Raw genomic sequence first — 20186 nt, forward strand, 5'->3', positions numbered from 1 at the left:
CAGGAATGCAGGGGAGCCAGTGCAGTCTCTGATAACAAACTCTGCACTTCTTCTTTCCCCCCCTTCACTCCTGGAACCAGTCTTAAAGTTGCAGAATTTAATATTCAACACCAACAGAACAGACGATTTGGGGATATAGGCATCATACAGTCACCCCAAGACAAGTGTGCACAGCTGGGTCCCAAACACCACAATATTGTGATCACTACAGCCAAGATTATCACTAACCAAGCGTAAGACCTTAAAAACTTTCTCGATGAGCCTCTTAAAAGGGCTTATGTTTTTTTATGTACCCTGAGTTAGATGCACGGGAGAAATACTGACAATATATTCTCAAGAGGTCAAAACAACAACAAAAAAAAACTTTACTGGCAACTTCGCAAAATCAGAGAACTTTGGCAAAAGTTTGGAGCAGCATTCAATCAACATGGAACATTTCACAAAGCATTAACTTTGCCCATTCAACTTAGCAAACTCCAAGCCCATCCAATTTTAAGTTACTCAAAACTCTGAGAAGAGGGAATTAGAAGAAGGAGAAGAAAGAAAGGATATAGAAAAGAACGAATACAGCTACCACTTCTGGTTCCAGCAGTGATATAAAATCCAAGGAAAGGTAGGGTCAAGACATGTGTTTGCCTCATGCTTTGGTTTAAGTACCCTTTGGCTTTCCTGGGCCCTTCCCCCAGGTGGGAATTCTGGATATCTGGCCACTTAGGAGCTGGGTTAGGGGCTCCAGAGGTGAGGTGTAGAGCATTGCCTCCAGTGTGCCAGTTATTGGCAGCCACTTTGGGGATGGGATACAGGTCCTGATGCCTGGAAAGGCTGACCTGGAACAGAGACTAGGCAGAGCAAAGGGAATAAAATAGGTATTTATTGAAAGGATACACTTTGGGCAGTGCAAGAGCCTGGGCGAGGCTACACCCATGTCCAATCCAAGATGGATCCCGGTCATGAGTTTTTACACTTTTATAAGTTTTGGTTCATCTACATATTGGGGTCAATTGTCCAACCACAGCCCCAAGCCATGAACTCTCAGCCCCCTGGCTTGCCCTCTTTCCCTTACCATTGTTTATGCTTTTTGGGTAATGGGTGTCCTTGATTCTCTAGCTGGAAAGGAATTGTTTTGTCTAACTACCCTGTGAAGAGAACTTACAAACACCTAACATGAAGTTTCAGAGTTACACACTAAGCAGCAGAGAATCTGAAAAATATAAAAGCTAAAACCCAAGGCATAATTTCCCCCCTTTAGAGGTTTGATAAGGCCTTTACCTTGTCAAATCTCTATTCTAAATATCTACTAATAATAGGTATTTAATAACAGATAAGTATCTAACAATAGTAAGTAACTAACAACAGATAACTATCTAATAGTAAATAAATATCTAACAATGGGTAAATATCTAATACAGGACATATCTAACAGTAAATATCTAATAATAGATAAGTATCTAACAGTAATTAACTAACAATAACAATAATGAACAGTAATAAATATCTAACAGTACTAGTGTCTTGTACAGTTGAGTATTATGCAAAGAAAAATAACGATTATCATGAATAGTTCTTTAGGCACAGAGAGGAATCATTTAAAGCATGTTTTTGTCTGCATCAGTCTCTGTTTTTACAGTTGTTTCAGGAGCAGAAGCTTTCCTAACTCTGGAGTAGTGAATCCTGGGTCCTTTTGCCAGCAACTTTGACTGCGGTGAGGGTGGTCAGCAGAACTTGGAATGGTCCTCTCCACTTGGCTTTTGAGGATCACTGTCCCACCACTTAACACAGACCCAGTCTCCAGGCTGAAAGGGATGTGCAGGTGTCTTGGGGTGACAGCAGGTGTGTCTGGTCCTATGAGTCTGGATAGAATGATGTAATTCTGGAGCTTCTGCAAAGTGGAACCTAAAGCCATTCAATATCTCTGTAAATCAAGTTTCCCCTTCATGCGAATTTCACCTGGAGTATGTGGAATCTGATATGGTCTGCCATACAATATTTCATAGGGACTGATGTTATCCCTCCGTTTCGGTTGTATGCGGATACTCAGTAAAGCTATAGGCAAGGCCTGAACCCATATCATGGATATTTCCTGACAAATTTTGCTAATTTGTGTTTTGAGAGTCCCATTCATACGTTCAACTTTACCACTCTCTTGGGATCTATAAGGCGTATGCAGATCCCAAGTCATTCCCAAAATCTGACTAACCTCCTTAACTACTGTTGCAACAAAGTGTGGTCCCCTATCTGGTGACATCCCTAAGGGAACCCCAAACCGAGGAATTATGTGATTGAGCAAAACTTCCACCACTTCCTTGGCTGTGTTAGTGTGACAGGGGTAAGCCTCTGGCTCTCCACTGAAGGTGTCAACTAATACCAGTATGTACCGGTATCCCTCTTTGCGTCTAACTCCACAAAATCTAATTGCCAATAATCTCCAGGAAGATCCCCTGACTTTGTCACTCCTAACACAACTCTTTTCCTCGCGTCAGAGTTGTTTTTACAGCAGATTTCACATTTGCTCACTATTGATTGTACTATGTCAGTCGTTCCTTTTCCTATTACTACCTTTTTTAGATGTTTCAAAAGGTTTTCCATCCCGTAATGTGTGTTTTCATGTTCTTCCTGAACCAGCTCCCGAAGGGCCAGGGGTGGGACTACAATCTGATTTGCTGGTGTAACAGCTCATCCACTTTCTGTGATCCCAGCTTTAAGAAACTTAATTCGTTTGTGGTCTGCTTGGTCATATTTTAGGGTGAACCCTGACAAATCAATCTTTTTGTGGAATTATTGTGAGAATACCTTTTTCTGCAAATCCTCTTGCTGCTTTATCAGCAAAACGATTCCCCAATTTTGGAGTGGTTTTCCCTTTTTGGTGACCTCTACAATGCCTGATAGCTACCTCTGTGGGTTTTTTAATACTCTCTAAGAGGGTGAGTATTTGTTCAGCATGTTTGATTTCATTACCCTGAGCATTCCAAAGTCCTCTCTCCTTCCAGATGACTTCATGGCTGTGGACAACACTAAATGCATATTTTGAGTCAGTCCATATATTTACCTTCTTTCCTTCGCTCAGGTGTAGGACTCTCGTCAGTGCAATCAGTTCAGCCTTCTGTGATGACACATCTGCTGGCAGGGCCTTTGCCTCGATCACCTTGTCCTATGTGGTCACTGCATAGCTTGTCATCCTTTTGCCATTTTTCATGAAGCTGCTCCCATCTGTAAAAAGCTCCCAATCTGGATTTTCCAGGGGCACATCTTTCAGGTCTGGTCAGCTGGAATAGACTTCTTCAATTGTCTGTAGATAGTCATGGTTAGGCACACCATCAATTAAGGTGGAGGACAGAAACATGCCAGGGTTAACAACAGAAGTTGTTTTCAAGGTAACATCATCCTGCTCTAATAACAGTGCTTGATATTTAAGCATCCAGTTACCCAACAACCAATGTCCCCCCCTTTTGTTCAAGTACAGCTGTTACTGCATGGGGTACATACACTACAATGTGTCACCCAAGGGTGAGTTTTCAGGCTTCCTGGATCAAGATGACAGTGGCCGCCATGGCTTTCAGTCACCCTGGCCAGCCTTGGGCAACACTGTCTGGCTGTTTAGAAAAGTAGGCCACAGCTCTCCTGTGGTTCCCGAGATGCTGTGCTAGTACCCCCAAAGCCACATTCAGTCTCTCATATGTAAAAAGTTCAAAAGGCTTAGTCAAGTCTGGCAGTCCCAGTGCTGGAGCTGACATCAGTGAGTGTTCCAGCTGTTTAAAAGTTGCTCTAGTGTGTTCAGTCCATGTAATAATTCCTTTCTCGGCTGCTTTTAATGCTCTGTATAGGGGTTTTACCAGCAGTCCATAATTTGCTATCCACAAATGGCACCAACCTACCATTCCCAGGAAAGCTTGCATCTCTCTCACAGTATGGGGCTCTGGGAGTCAACAGATGGCTTCTTTCCATTCCTTGCTGAGCTGTCGGTGTCCAAGGAAGATCTCAAGCCCCAAGTAAACTACTGCTTCTTTAGCAATCTGTGCTTTTCTTTAGAAACTGTGCACCCACTCAGTCCCAAGAAGTTTAATAAGCTTACGGTAAGTCGCGTGCAGCCATCTCTGGTTCTAGCTACAATCAGGATGTCATCCACCTATTGAAGAATAACTCCTTCTGTCTTTTCCAGTCCTCCAATTCCTTTGCTAGCTGGTATCCAAATATCGTAGGGCTGTTCTTGAAACCTTAGGGTAAAACTGTCCAAGTAAGTTGACTTTTCCTCCCTGTCTTGGGATTTTCCCACTCAAAAGCAAAAAGGTCTTGTCTGTTTTTGTGTACAGGAATGCAGAAAAAGCCATCCTTCAGGTCTACAACAGTAAACCACCCTAATTCATCTGTCAGTGTGGTCAAAAGGGTGTAGGGATTTGTGGACACACTGTTAGAGATCTAGGAAAATTACAGCCTGGAAAATCATTCTCAGGCTGGAGCTTCTCCTGTTCTCTCAGCTCCATTCCCAAGCTGATAATGTGTCAGCTTCGGTAGGGATATTTTCTCCCAGGATGATAACTTGGTCAAAATAGAATGGAATTAACAACATTAGATTAACACCTGGTACCAGCCGTGGGACTAATTCTAAACTAATGTCCCATAGGCGTTCTCTCAATTATCCAATGAGCTCCTGTCTTGTATTAGCTCTGCAGAAGCTCCTATAAGTACAAATTGTGCTTTCAGTAAAGTTGTCTCTTTCCTATCATGAGAGGGACCATGTAGTTGTGTGTCTTATTTCTACCGCTTCCAAAGGGTTAAGTCCCTAACCCACGGCTACAGGGATTGTCTACTACTGGGTTTATGTCCTCTGTAATTTTCTTAATTGCTCTTCAGTCTTGTACTAATCAGTAACTCTTACTGTCTGCTTTCTTAACAGCTAAAATGAGGGTGTTGAATTTGGTCTGTCATTGCACTAATAAACCATGTTGTAGGAATTTTTCAATTATAGATAGCAATCCGTTATAGTTTTCTAATTTCAAGGGGTATTGTCTTTGCCTTACTGGTGTGGCTCCTGGTTGGAGTGCAATACTCAGTGGTTCTGCCCGTTTGGATCTTCCTGGGATATCACTCGCCCACACTTATTAGATTGACTGCATTTTCAACTTCAGTGGGGATTTCACCACTTTTTTCCTGTATACAAAGTGCAACAACTTGGACAAATTTAGATTCAGGAATTATCACTTGTACACCCTCCCCCTTTTAAAATTTTGTTTCTGCTTCTAATTTTTCTAACAAATCCTTCCCCAGCAATGGTTTAGGGGAGTTAAGCATATAGAAGAATTGATGTGTTATCCAGTGCTTCCCCAGTTTGAATTTTAAAGGTTGGAAGAAAGGCTGTGTTTTGCTTACCCCGGTTTCCCCAACACCATGTACAGTATCACGATTCAGTTTCCCTTCTAAGGTATTTAACATAGAATATGCTGCTTCAGTATCTACTAAAAACTCAATGTCATCTTTCCCCAGCTTAGCTATAACCGAAGGTTTTGCTGGGGGGGTAGCCTTTGGTCCCCATCACTCAGAACTTGAACCGCTTGAGGTTTGTACTACTGGGAGTTGGGGAACTGAGGATTTTTCTTTCAGCACTGGACAGTCATTCTTCCAATGTCTCCATTTCTTTCAGTAAGCCTATTGATCCTTCTCCGTAGGGGAAGTTTTCATGGATGACTTTTCCTGAGTTGCCTTCTTATTAGGTTGGGATTGAAGTTTTCAAGTTAGGCCTCTGTCTCGAAACACCCTCCAGGCTATTTCTAGCAATTTTTCTATGTCTCAAATTCTCTCTACCTTTTGTAGCTTTCTTCTTATATCATCTGAACCCTGACTCATAAACAACAGAACTAGATGGGCGTTACCATCATTTGACTTGAGATCTAAATCTGTATATAGAATTGCAGCTTCTCTTAATCTCTTTTAAAAAATCAGTGGGTGATGCCTCATAATTTTTCTTTCTTGTGTAAATCTTGGACCAATTTACACCTTTAGGGACACCATATTTTAACCCATATCCCACAGGTCTTTGATATCGTTTTAAGCTTGCCATATGTTCTGGTATATTTGGATCCCACCCCAGGTTTTCAAGGGGAAATATCTGTGTGACAGTGCGTCGAAGCAGCACATTAGCTATGCTGACCTCTACTGACATTGTGATAACTTTATTCACCATTCATCTCTCAGTGGGATCAAGTAATGTGTCTAACATAGAGTTCAAATCAGCCCAATCAGGTTTTTGTGAGTTAATTGCACTTTCTACTAATGTGGCCACTTTATCTGGGTTCTCTTTATATTTCCTCACTGTAGTTTTCCATTGCTCTCTATAACTCTATAAGGGAGTATGGAACCTTTACATATACTGGCCCCTGGTTGCCAACTGCTTTTCGTAATGTGGCTTGTAAAACGGCTTCTTTTTCTTTTTCATTCTTTTGATCTAGTACGTTTTGCTGTCGGGCTCCGTTCTTTTATGGCCTTTTTAGCTTTCTTTCCCCTCTTTAGCTTTCTCAGAGCTGCAATTATCAATTTCATCTTCCTCCTCCTCAGAGCCATTCGAGCAAAGCTGTCTGACTCTGTTGTAGCATATAATCTACTTCGACTAGTCCCGATCCTAGAAAGTATCATGCAGGACTTGCTGTGCCTCTTGGCCCGGACTTACTTTCTGCCCACATCGATGACATTATCTGAGGCAGCTTCCTGGCGTTCAGGGTTGGTATGGAAACTCACAGGCTTAAGACCAGAAGAGGCACCACTCCCCTTATGGGAGGTTCCCTCTTCGCCCTCTTTGTAGAAGGCCCTGCCCCCCGGCTCCTCCTCTCAGGGCGGTGCTGTGGGCTGCATACGGCGGCTGTTCCCTCCCCCCGGCTCCTCCTCTGGCTGGGACCCTGCCAGAGCCGCGCCCCCCCTTCCCCCCCCCTTGCTGTGACGACGGCTGTGACGCGGCAGTGGCGGGGGTCCGACCGGCCGGGGTTGAGGGGCCGCACTCAGGCTCGGGCCCGCCGCGAGCGGCGCGACTGGCCCCGCCCTCAAGGCGAGGGCGACTAGATCCAACTCTGTCCCCTCCTTTTTGTTTGCTGCTGTGTATTATCGTCGCTTTAATAAAGGGATGGGATAACGGTCGAGCCAGAAATGATTTATTGCTCATATGAATCAGCCTCAAGGCCGTGAGATTTCAGAGGAGCATGAATTCGGTCATAGCTCAAAAGTAGTCATGAGTTGCTTCGTTACAAGGCAATATATAACATTCTAATCCAATGGAAAGTTGCTACAAAGTTTATTTTGTTTTTCTAACCTGTCACCTTTACTTAATTCTGCCACATTGCGTATCCTTTTACCCAGTGAATTATTGTCACATGTACACACATATACTTCTATTATAACATTTAAACTTCTAACTTACCTTATATAATTACATTACTACATTACAAAACCCTTCATCATCTTATCCAATACAGCTTCTTACTTACTTAAGGCTTATTCTTACTTACAACTATAGAAACATAAGTTTATAATTTTTCTGCTTAATGTCTGTGTACTTTTATTTTTACATCAATCCAATTTTCTTCCAAGGCTGCAAATCAAACCCTTCAGTATCTGTGGAAGTTTCTATTCTTCCATTTCCTACAGCTGGGTTTTGTGGACAAGCTAAAATAATAAAAAGCCTAGCATATTCTAATTCATCAAGGTATCTGTCTTCACGTATATGGGAAAACAAACTTGATATTAATTTCTTATCAAAACTACCGAATTTTGGCCACACCTCATCGTTATTTAGTTCATAAGTCGGCAAGATCTTTTCTGGGAGTCTGAGAAGTTTGGTTTTAAAAAACGATTCTCCCCTGGTTAGGTCCCCCCAGTTTTTCACTACTAATCCCAAAGGGCTATCTCTGGGAATATTATTATTGCAACACTCACAAGAGAATATACACCCCATATCTTAACAGTTATGAGTAAGAAAGTCCGCAGAGATCAAAAGAACCAGGGAGAGAGAGAGAGCAGAGCAAGCAAGAAACAGGATTCAAAGTCCTGCCCTTCAGAGCCCGCAGCGCAGGAACTAACCCACTGCACCACCGCTGACCTCAGGCCAACGACATTCCAATCTAATCCTGCTTTTCAGAGAGCGTCCCCTCTTACTACCAGCGGGGAGATGGAGAGCACTAACAACTCCGCCTGGACCCCCCTAGTCCACAATAAACCAAATTACAAGAGATCTCTTAACACCTAACTTAGGTGCTAAAGCAGAATACCACTTTTATTCAGTTACTCACGAGTCTCTGTACCAGTCCCGGGGGTTCCTGGGCTCTGATACCTTCTGGACTGCAACTGGGTCCCCTCGGAGTGCTGGCAGGGGTGGGGGGGGCAGGAGCTGGGTGTTCTTCCAGTCCAAGGGTTTTCCAGATGCCTTGAGGTCCCTTTTTGGGGTGCTAGAACTGATACCTGGAAAGGCTGACCTGGAACAGAGATGAGACAGAGCAAAAGGAATAAAATGGTATTTATTGAAAGGATACACTTTGGGCAGTGCAAGAGCCTGGCCAAGGCTACACCCAAGTCCAATCCAAGATGGATCCCGGTCATGAGTTTTTACACTTTTATAAGTTTTGGTTCATCTACATATTGGGGTCAATTGTCCAACCACAGCCCCAAGCCATGAACTCTCAGCCCCCTGGCTTGCCCTCTTTCCCTCACCATTGTTTATGCTTTTTGGGTAATGGATGTCCTTGATTCTCTAGCTGGAAAGGAATTGTTTTTTCTAACTACCCTGTGAAGAGAACTTACAAACACCTAACATGAAGTTTCAGAGTTACACACTAAGCAGCAGAGAATCTGAAAAATATAAAAGCTAAAACCCAAGGCATCAGTCCAGGGGGCGTGGGGGAGAGGGAGTGGTATGCAGAGCAGGGCATAGCCTCACCAGAGCAAGGCCAGACCTGCCCCTTCCCCCCACACATGCACCCAAAATATTTCAAGCCAGCAATCCTTCCAGTCTCTCATACCACCCCATGGCTCAAGACATTGACAGGGACCACAGTAATGGTACCTTTCCTCTCATGGCAGCAGTGGGATCCTAATCTAGCAAATAGAGGAGAAAGGAAAGTATACAGGAAATCGTATAATGGACAATTGCTATTTCAATAATCAAAAGCATATGTCTAGTCAATATAAAAATTTCCTTCTTTGCAAGTCATTGCTCCCCATCTCATGAGTCTCTAAAATTGCAAACAATTTTGTGTGGTGCAAACCGGGATCCAGGGGGAGAGTTCATTAAACCAATCTTTCGGCTGCAATGACCAAAGAGTCTAGCAGATTGGTTGGTAATTTCCTTTGTTTCTTGATACTGTATTCTTCTTTGGTGAGGTCTAGTATTTTACATGTTCCTTGCTTGTTAATAACACATCAAGCATTAGACAATTTAATAAAGCCAGTTTTGGTACTTGCTGGACTTGTAAGCTGAGGTCCAAAACAGCATGGTCTAAGGCCCCAAACGACTCGTTGAAAGAGGCTTACAGAGGTTCCTGTACTCTGAGTTAGACACATGGGAGAAATACCAACTAGATATTCTCAAGAGGTCAAAATTACTTTACTGGCAAAATATTGAAAATCAAGGAACTTTGTCAAAAGTTTTAGGACAACATCCAATCATAAAACACTTCTCACAGCATTATTTTGGCCCATTCAACTAAGCAAACTTTAAACTTAAACCTGTTCAATATTAAGTTACACAAAATGTTCCAAGAATAGGTAATTAGAAGAAGGAGAGAAAGACAGAAAAGAGATAGAAAAACACACATATAGCAACCAACTCCTGGGTTAAGGTGGTGTCCACATAGAAACTCCAAGAGCAAGGTAGGGTCAAGACATGTGCTTGCCTCGTGCCAGCCTTAAATACCTCTGTGCCTTTGTGAGCACCGCCCTCAGGTGGGACTTCCAGCTCCTTCGGCCATTCAGGAGCTTGGTTAGGCAGAGTGGAGCATTGCTTCCTTTGTGACCAATGATTGACAGACTGGGGGGTGTAGGGCAGGACACTGTCTCGCCAGAGCAAGGCCTTACCTGCCCTCTCCCACATATAGAGGCATCCTAAAATGTCTCAAGACCTCAATTTTTTCCAGTCTCTTACACATGGCAAGTTCAATTTAAGATTCTTTATTGCTAATTGATAATGTTTTACTCCTTGTCAAAAAATACAAACTTTAAAGATATGCCATTTTTCAATAGTTAGTCTGCCTTGCCTTTTGGAGTTCATAATTTTACAGGTCCAGGTATTTTTCTAACCCAAACAAATATACAACTTTTAGATAACCACCCTTATCCTTCTCACCAACCAGGTTTCAGGGCGATCCCTGGGACCCTTACCCAGGAAAAGAGGAAAAAGTCAGTGTGCATCATGGGACAATTACATTCAGTAAAAATTCTACTGCATAATAGTCTGGATTGCTTCAGGGGTGGGGGGGTCAAAGATATAACAAAATTCGAGTTATTCCAACCTCCTCAGCATATAATTTCAACCAGGGTCCTGGGTTTGTACCAAATACCTTTCCAACTTTACCAAACCCTTCATTGGTTTTCAAACCCAGAATCTTGCTGCTTCTCTTTTGTCAGCTTAATCACTTATGCCTTCTTCATCTACACCTGGAGAGAACTTTGCAGCTGTCACTTCAGCTCCTCTGTTAGCCCCTTTTCTCCCTCCTTCCAGGGGTCACCGACCGTTCGACATCCCCTTCCTCTGCATAATCATGCTTTACACATTGCTTACCGTTACTACATGCGCTTTCGTCGGTATAGTAATTTTATGCTTTGCTCTGACGAGATAGGAAGAGGTACACAAATTTGATTCCATAATAATATGAAAACCTAAGGTAAATTTAGGGAGAAATCTTCTCTACCCACTGTGGTAACCAGAGAGAAAACACATCTTAAAACATTGCTTGCAAACAACTTTTATAAAACATGCACAAATATAAATATCTTTAAGCTATCAAGATAAAAATATGTAAACAATTGATGCAGCGAAGAACAGCAACTCTTCAGTCTTGTTGTCACTTCATCCTCTCTTGGAATACCTGTAGGAGGAGAGAAAAAGAAAACTCGATCCCACTTGGACCGGTCTTAAAAATAAAGGACCATCTATCTGTTGGTATTTTGTGTTTTCTACCATAGACACCTGTGGCCTTTAATCTGGAATGACTTTGTCAATTCTGTTCCTTTGCTTTAGTGGCAGACAAGGCTCTATACTCGCTATCACCAGAAGGTGGCATTGTAGGAGCATTTTGCAAAGATTAATTGAGATTACAGGGAAACTGAATTTCCATTTATTTTCAGGGAGCCTTTTAGGATATTTGGATTTGCCACCCTCTCCCAGCTCACTTGTTGAGGGTAACACCGAGAGTTTTTCTCAGGCTCGATCCTTAAAGTTTGCAATAAATAACAATAACATAGGAGAAGGCTGATGGCACATCAGCTGTTTCTCGTGCATTGGTTGGAAACCAGCCGCCTCCCACACACTCCTGGTAATTTTAGCACATTTTGGAGTGGGGAAGAGGGATGGGTTCTCCCTCCTCCAACAAGTCCAAATTTTCACACAATAGATTGCTCACTGGGCAAGAGACCAAGGCTCTTCATCATGTTCTTCCTCCTCGGGAAGTTTTATTTCATTCACCCCCATTACTGAAATTCTCAAGGCATTCTGTTTCGTTTTCTTTTCCCACATAACCAAATCTGGTGCAGTGAGATACATTACCGTGGGCTCCACCTTCGGGTAAATGAATTCCATCTTTTCAAGAGTGCAGAACTTGGGGGGGAGGAGGGGGTTGGCTTTGCTGAGTCAAACCCCTCCTCCAGGGAGTGGAGGAAGGTGACATCATGTTCGGGGAGGCCCACCTCCTCGAAGAAGAAGAAAAACCCATGTTCACTCATCACACTTTCCCCAGCAGTGTTAATTTGCAAATCTAAAGCTCTTTGTCTCTGAAGAGCTCGTTCAGACGGTTTTTCAGGTTTGGGGCTAACTTCTGTACATTAAATTCTCAATCCACCCCGAGGCAGGCTATTATTTCAGCCTCCTAGGCAATTTGTAACTCAATTAGCTCTTTCTGTTGCTACTCGGCAACATACTTCTCTCTTTTTGCAGCCCTGAGTCCAGCCTCCAACCATATGGATACCAGACTTTTATCCTTACTACTTTTTTTTGTCTTTTCTTTTGCCAAAATTCAGATTTTCTCAGCAACTTACTGCAGATAGTGCCAGATTTCCTCAGCCCACATCTCCTGTTTGGGGCTGGACAAGCTTTATAAGCTTTTAGCAACTTTACCAGTGGAGAGTAATTAAGGACAATCTTTACCCGTGTTTCCATGACTTTTCTGATCAAGAACATCAGCTTCGACCGAAAATTAATTTCTCCGTTATTCTGCGATTAGTGGTTATCTCCATATAAAATACCTCTGTCACCTCACGAGTACCCTGCTTCACTGTGCCAATTAAAATATAAGGCCCCAAAAACTCACTAGATGAGACTCTTAAAAGGGCTTTCAGGTTTTTTTAATGTACTCTGAGTTAGACGCATGAGAGAAATATCAGCAAGATAATTTTTAGTAAATAGTTTAAACTCCAGTCATATTCTACAGTGGGTGCCTTGCTTTTATTTTTCAAGTTAGGTTAATTATATTAGCATTATAGCATCATGCCTTAAGTAGGCCCTTGATGACAGGAATGGGAAGCAGCTTTGTTGCTCTCCAGCAAGTATAAGTAAAGCTAGCAGTCATATTTTTTCATATCCCTCCACTGCAAAATAAGGAAGTTTTATCACGGTTTGTTTCTTTCTTTAAAACTCAACAGATCCAAATTGTTGGTTGAGGTGCTGTCTACAGGAATCAGTTTGAATAGCTTAAATTTTTTCCCCCCTCACTAGTACGATTTAATTGGTGTTAGCAACAGGGAGAGTAGTGGTTCTGTTTTGTGGCTTTAAATGTTGTCAATTAAGTGTGTTCTACTGCAGAAGATGATCAAGCTACCACCCGCACACACACATTCTTAACTGGTTAACAGACAGATGAATTGTGCTGGCAGTGATACGCTTAGACTTTGATATTAGCTTTTGGGTTTTTATTGTCTTGGATTTTGTTATCATCTTTAAGGTTGTTTATTTTTTAAATGCTTGCAACTCAAGTGTACATAATTTAAAAGCATTTTTGTTGTGTGGTGTAATTCCAATGTTTTCCTCCATGATATCTCTAAAGTATGCTAGTATATAACCTAATGAGGAATTTGATTAAAGTGTCATCTTGCTTCCTTTGTAAAATTATTTTAGAAAACCAAATGTTTCTATGCTTTTGAATAGTAATAAAATAAATATTTAACTTTAAATATTATTTTATTTGAATATGTTAAGTATAGTGTGAAATTGATGTACAGGTGGAATAATCCAGTGGCTCAAGAGTATGCTCAGGTCACTGATTATGTATGACTTTGTACAAGTCATATAATTAGTGACAAATTCAGAGTTTTTCTGTGGGAATTTTACTGCTGTTATTTTAACACTATAAGATGGTCTGCATGAATTTATATTATGTGTGACAGCACACCTTTGGTTTTCCAGTTACTTTTAAAAACATTTTATTTAGTCAAGTGTTTGATTGTATTTTGTATATAGATGGTCCAAATAACAGCATTAAATGTAGCTTGCAAGCACTTCCTTATGGATACTTTTCCCACCTATTCTTTTAATGAAAAAAAATAAAAGCAGGGGAACAAAACAGAGTTTATATTTGCTTTGAAGAAATGCGTGCTCAAAATAAAAAATTGGGAGTATGCCACACTGATCTAAAAAAACTTAAAACAATCGGGTGTATATGTATACACAAAAATATGTTGTGTTTGTTAAAGTTAAGTAAGGATTTGGGTGGGTGAGAAATAGTCTTGTTTTACTTCTCCAAATTAATGATAAATGTTCTTCTTTCTCCTCTCTCTCTCCCTTGCCACTGCCTTTTCTTCCCCAGCACCCAATGCTTCTTTTAAGGTTTAGTGAAAGGTATCTGATTAAACTGAATTTTCATTCCTCATTTATTTAATCCAGTGCATTAATTTGTATGTTATCCATGTGCCTGGGCTAAGCTAACAATTAATTTATAGGTGAAGCTAAAGGGTTTTTTATGTGACTTTTAAAAAAATCCTATTTAATTAGCCATTTTGTAATATCCTGTTAACTTCTAATTGCAGACAGTCAGATGATGATTCTGGGTCAGCATCAGCTTCTGGATCTGGTTCAAGCTCTGGAAGCAGTAGTGACGGAAGTAGCAGTCAATCAGGTAGCAGTGACTCTGAGTCTGGTTCAGAGTCTGACACATCTAGAGAGAAGAAACAAGTCCAAGCTAAACTACCACCAAAACTTGATGGATCTGAGGTAAAACAAAACAAATTGACCCTTTGTGGGGAAAAAAAAATACTCTGTGCAGAATAGTTGCAAAAGTAATTTTGATTTAAACAAACAAAACCTCCATAGTTTTTAATTAGAATTTTAAGTTGATTGGGTTAATGAATTCACATACTTAGCTCTCATAACAAGCAGGGCTGCTACATTCTCATTTCTGTAAATACCTACAGTTAGATAATTACCTAAATTTTATAATGCAGAGGACCTATTAACATATTGTATATATTTGGAGACTAAGCCACACATAATGTTCCTATTTCTAAAATTTTTAAAACTTGTCTCTCTAATGTTGAGTTTCTTCATATCAATACATGTACAACAATTTCAAGGTTAGGTACATCTTGTTTTCTGTATGGGGGAAAAGTCTGCCAAATTTAGAAAAAAAGAGTGGTGTCTAGAAATCTCTTCAATGCAAAGGATGAGTTACCTCAGCTCTCATGTTTCTCTATGTAATGTGGCCTTAATTTGGATGATATGATATACATGAAGGGTAGTAAAATATTTCCTACTGTAAGATTCAGAGGCTGTTAAGAATACTTTTTTTGTGGTTGTGTTTTTGTGGGTTTTTTTGTTGTTGTTCATATTCATGGTTTTGATGCTGTCTCTCACAGTATCCTTCTGGATAAAATGTCCAGCATACAGCTAGACAAGTCCATAAAATGATGAGTGAATAATTGTCTGATGGGTCAGACTCACAGTTGTAGTAAATGGGGTTACATCAGGCTGGTGGCCAGTCATTAGTAGGGTTCTTCAGGGCTCAGTATTAGGGCCCTTTCTCTTCAATGTTTTTATAAATCATCTGGGCACAGGAATTGAATGTACATTAAGTTTGCCAACAATACTAAACCAGGAGGAGCTGTTGACTCCCTCAGGGGTAGAGAGGCCTTATAGAGCAATCTGGATAGACTAGAAAACTGGGCAATCACCAACTGTGTGAAATTTAATAAGACTAAATGCCAGATTCTGTACCTGGGACAGAGTAATCCTGGGTATACGTGCAAATTGGGCAACAAGCAGCTGGAGAGCAGTGCTGTAGAAAGAGATCTGGGGACTTGGGTTGATGGCAAGTTGAATATGAATCTATAGTATGCTCCAGGAACCAAAAGGGCCAACTGTGTCCTGGGGTGCATTGCTAGCCAGTCAAGAGAGGTGATTGTCCTGCTATGCACTGCACTGGTGCAGCCCCACCTCAAGTACTGTGTGCAGTTTTGGGCACCTCAATATATGAAGGACATCAAACTATTAGAATCACAGAATATTCCAAGTTGGAAGGAACCCACAAGGATCACTGAGTCCAGCTCTTAAGAGAATGGCCTGTACAGGGATTGAACCTTGAGTTTATTAGCACCATGCTCTAACCAACTGAGTGTCCAAAGGATGATGAACAAGATGGTGAAAGGTCTCAAGGGCAAGACTTACAAGGAGTGGCTGAGGTCACTTGGCTTGTTCAACTTGGAGAAGTGAAGGTTGAGGGGTGACCTCATGGCAGTCTACAACTTCCTCACAAGGGGTAGTGGAGGGGGAGGTGCTGATGTCCTCTCTCTGGTGACCAGGTCAAGAAAATAGAATGAAGCTGCATCAGGGGAAGTTCAGATTGGACATTAGGAAAAAGTCCTTCACTGAGAGCGTGATTGGTCACGGGAACAGGCTCTCCAAGGAAGTGGTCATGGCACCAAACCTATCAGAGTTCAAGGAGTATCTGGATGATACTCTCATTCATATGATTTAGTTTTAGGTTGTCCTGCAAGGAGCAGGGAGTTGGACTCAATCCTTATGGGTCTCTTCCAAATCGAGATATTCTATGATTGTGTGTACTTCAGTATTGCCATATGAAGCAAAAATAGATCAACAAAGTGGGCTGGAAGGACTTATCTAGATCAATTTAAAAAATTACTTAAAAAAGAAAAGGAGTTATCTTAATAATAGAGGCCTGTACAACTCTTGTTATACTTAGTGTACAAATTGTGCCGACAATTCTTGTATAACATTCTACAGCAGTCTCACTGCTTTAAAATGCTGTATTTTGTAGTGAGTTTTTTATTAATAATAAAATTGAGATTTGTCACAGTGTAAGCTGGCTTGTACTGGGCAGTTAATCTGACTACTGATTGGATAAGTAGTCTGGCTGAAAAGGCCAGCCCCCAAAGAACAGAGATAGGACAGGATTAGAGACAGACAAGGATTTAATCCAATGAGTTCCAGCCCTGGCTGCAGACAGCTATTGGTCAGAGGGCTGGGCAGCCTGACCTGGGAACCAATCACAAATGCTTGCCTGGGAACATTGAAAGGGGTATAAAAAGTGAGGTCAGAACTGAATAAAGGCTTTTGTCACATAGATCACAGAGTGGGGGGTTTTTCTGTCTCGGATCCCACGCCGTTCGAACTCAACATCTGGTGACCCCAACGTGATCTGGCATAGCCATAATGCTGCGAGCGGGGGAGACAGACCGTCCACAGAGATGGGGGATACTGGCCGAGAGCCAGGGGAATTCTGGCCTAGAGTCAGAAATCTGCTCATAGAGGCAGAGGGAACACTGGCCAGAGTCAGGAATACGTCCGAGAGACGAGAAAGACGCCCAAAAAGAGAGCCGACAGGATCTGACCACAGCCTGAGCGTCCTAGATACGGAGGAAAACTTCAGCCAAAAAGCTACAAGAAAATCATGGGAAGGTTCTTTTCTACAAACATGCATCCAGTTATAGAGGTATGGACAGAGTTTTTGGAGGAGTGGGAAATTGAATATGAAAAAGAAATGCTTTTTTATTTAATACTATGGGCAAAAGAAAAGGGGGTAGAACCGACTGTAGAAACTGCATTAAATATAGACTACTGGACTAAAACTGAAGAAGAAATATTAAATGCTGCCTTAAAAAATGATAAAAATGCAATTAGAGCTTTAAAGCCTTGGAAAACTATCTTAAAGCTGATAAAAGAGATAAAAGCTGATTTATCCAGCAAAAGCATGGAAGAAAAAGTACTTACTCCATGCAGAGAGACTTTACTGGCCGATAATTCCTCAGTTTCCAGGCCAGAGACTCTAAAAACACCCCAAACTGCCATGGGAGGCATCAGAGAACTATCCCAAAATGGCGGAGGCCGCATGGCTGAGACAGAAGTCCGGGATCAATACCAAAATGGCGGCGGCTGCATTGCCAGGGGAGGGAGAAAGGAAACACAGCCTCCCTCATGGGACGTACTTCCGCCACAAGCCCAGCCCTGGGGTGGGCGCGCCTTTGACCCAAGCTCTGCCCTGGTGGGTCGCACCTCCCATTCCGACCACGCCTTGGTGGGCGGTACCTCCAGCTTCGATCCAGACTCTGGCGGGCAGGGCCCCGGCCTCAGCCCAGCCTTCAGAGGGCGTGTCTCCGCCCCGGCAAGAGGGCGTGGCGCTGCCCCGACTCGCCTTGGAAACCCACACCGACCCCCGAGCAGAAGCGTGCCTCGATGACGTCACACCAGGAGCAACACAAGAAAAACCCGGAAGTGCATCGGAACTGACAAATGCCAGCACCGAAGCCCCGAAAACGACTCCAGAACCGAGAATCAGCCCCAATCCTGCTGGAGATAAAGCACCCACAGTTTCTCCACACCAAGAGCCGAGCACAGAACAGCTCAAAGAGGTCTTTGCACAAAGAAACAGCCAACACATCCCGGAAAAGAACACAAGCTGCACCTCGGCAGCCAACCCCCAAACAACAGCTCCAGCCCTGTTAATGTTTAAATCAGATGTTGTCTCCTCCAGGGACCCGGTAATCTTCTGGTCAGAGGTAAAACAAAAGGCGATAGAATGTGGGGATATAGAAACTGCTGTATTAATTTCTGTGCCAGTGAGTTCAACAACACCAGGCAGCCGGCAATGGGGAGATGGAACAGTTGAGGCTTTCCCAGTTAGTAATGGAACAACACCTAATCAACATGTACCTTTCAATTGGCAAATCATTTTAGAGCTACGCCAATTAGCTGCTAAGCATGGGTTGGGATCCCCTGCTGTGATAAATAGGCTTAAACTTGTAACTGATAGTGAGTTAACACCCTATGATATGAAGCAAATTGCAAAGTTGCTCTGTACTCCACTACAGTATATGATATTTGAATCGACCTGGAGAATATATGCAGAGGAGCAAGAGTTGCAAAACTCAAGATTATCACAGCAAGATCCATGCTTTGGGGTGGGGGTTGCCCAGTTGTTGGGAGTGCATCCCATGGAAGATCCTCAAACACAAACATGCTTAAATTCTGTGATATTAAACCAGGCAAAAGAATTAGGAATGAGAGCCCTAAATAAGGTTGCAAATATGTCTGAGCCAACCCCAGGATATAGAAACACAAAACAAAGCCCAAATGAACCATATACACAGTTCATAGAGCGATTGCAAGATACCATAGAAAAGGAAGTAGATAATAATGATGCAAAAAATCTAGTATTGTTACAATTAGCATGAGATAATGCGAATGAGGACTGCAAAAAACTCATAAATGCAATACCCCCAAAAAATCCATCCTTAGAAGAAATAATTAATACATGTGCTAAACTTAATACAACATCAACTAACATACAGAGATTAGCTGATTCTATTGCAGCAGCAGTGAGGCTGAGAGCAGAAAGCCTCAATCAGAGACAACAAAGCCACCGGAAGGCAAGCTGTCCCAAGAGACCTGCCTTACAGAAGAAGGCTAGAAGACCAAGTAATCTCAAATCATCCTATAATAGAGGTGGAAAAACCAGAACAGTAAAAATGAAAATTAAAAAATCTAGCCACACCAATCGTGGCAATGCAACCAGCAATGTTCACCTTCAGCAAAGCTCAACAGTTGCTTCATCCACCTTCAACTTGATTTTAGCAAAGCCTGCATATCTTGCAAGTTTAACGAAGTTGATATTTGCTTTGTTAACCTGTTTTCTTACAGTTGCTAAAGGAATATTTTTCAAAGTTGCAAATATAGTCTCCAAATTTTAGTGTTTGTAGTAAAGTTCACAGTTGAATGTTTGCTCACTTTATTCATATACATTGCAGTAGCATCATACTCAATCAGCTATCTTAAGAATTAAAATCTTGCTTACTCCGAGTTCTACAAAACAAATTTCTATGGATCAGTTTAGTAAAAAGTGTTTTATTGGCAAATCACAGCTGCAAAATTTCTAGAGTATATACCTCTTGTCACTTCAGTTTACAATGTTTAAAATTTATTAAAGGTTTGTTTTAAAATATAATAAAGAATTTTGCCTAGTCTAGAGTCTCAACTCTGGCCATGTTGGGATTTTAACTAAGCAAAAAGAAATGTTTATCATCAAAGCCTTCTCAGTCTATTTCAATTGAGGCCAAATTGGAATTTTACTGACAAGGAAAGAAAATTAGAAAATCCACATATTTCTAAGTTTAAAAGAGAAAAAAAAACATTTTGACTATCTAATCTAGCTTTGCGAAAGCTAAAACTCTTTCCTTTGGGATAAACGTGGAGAATCTTATCCGTAGAAGATTCTCCTAAGTTATCATTTAAAGGAAAACTCCTCAACAGTATTAAACGCTACAATTGGATTACAACATATCAGTAATTATTATTCTCACCACATAGAAATAATTTAAATGTGTATGTTTTGCTTCTTGTTTTGAATTCTAAAAACAGAAAAGGGGGAGAAAGGATAGAAAATACATGTGTTCTTAATTGAAACAGTTTCAAGTTATCTAGTGTATTGTTTTTAAAATAAAACAAAGAAAGGAGAGTAAGGAATAAAGGAAATACATATGTTTTTATTTGAAATGGTTTT

At 41.5% G+C, this 20186-nt stretch overlaps 1 protein-coding gene across 9 annotated transcripts in view; it reads left to right on the plus strand.

Moving 5' to 3' along the window:
• LOC148220354 (ATP-dependent chromatin remodeler CHD1-like) overlaps positions 1-20186 on the plus strand; it is a 98544-nt gene that overhangs the window by 18913 nt on the left and 59445 nt on the right. For all 9 annotated transcript variants that reach the window (XM_088155464.1, XM_088155462.1, XM_088155461.1 and 6 more), the window contains exon 3: positions 14206-14389. In XM_088155464.1, the coding sequence (XP_088011590.1) occupies positions 14206-14389 (184 nt within the window). The remainder of the gene's footprint in view (positions 1-14205; positions 14390-20186) is intronic.

Source organism: Sturnus vulgaris, chromosome W, assembly GCF_052056855.1.
Source record: "Sturnus vulgaris isolate bStuVul1 chromosome W, bStuVul1.hap1, whole genome shotgun sequence".
Classification (NCBI taxonomy): Eukaryota; Metazoa; Chordata; class Aves; order Passeriformes; family Sturnidae; genus Sturnus; species Sturnus vulgaris.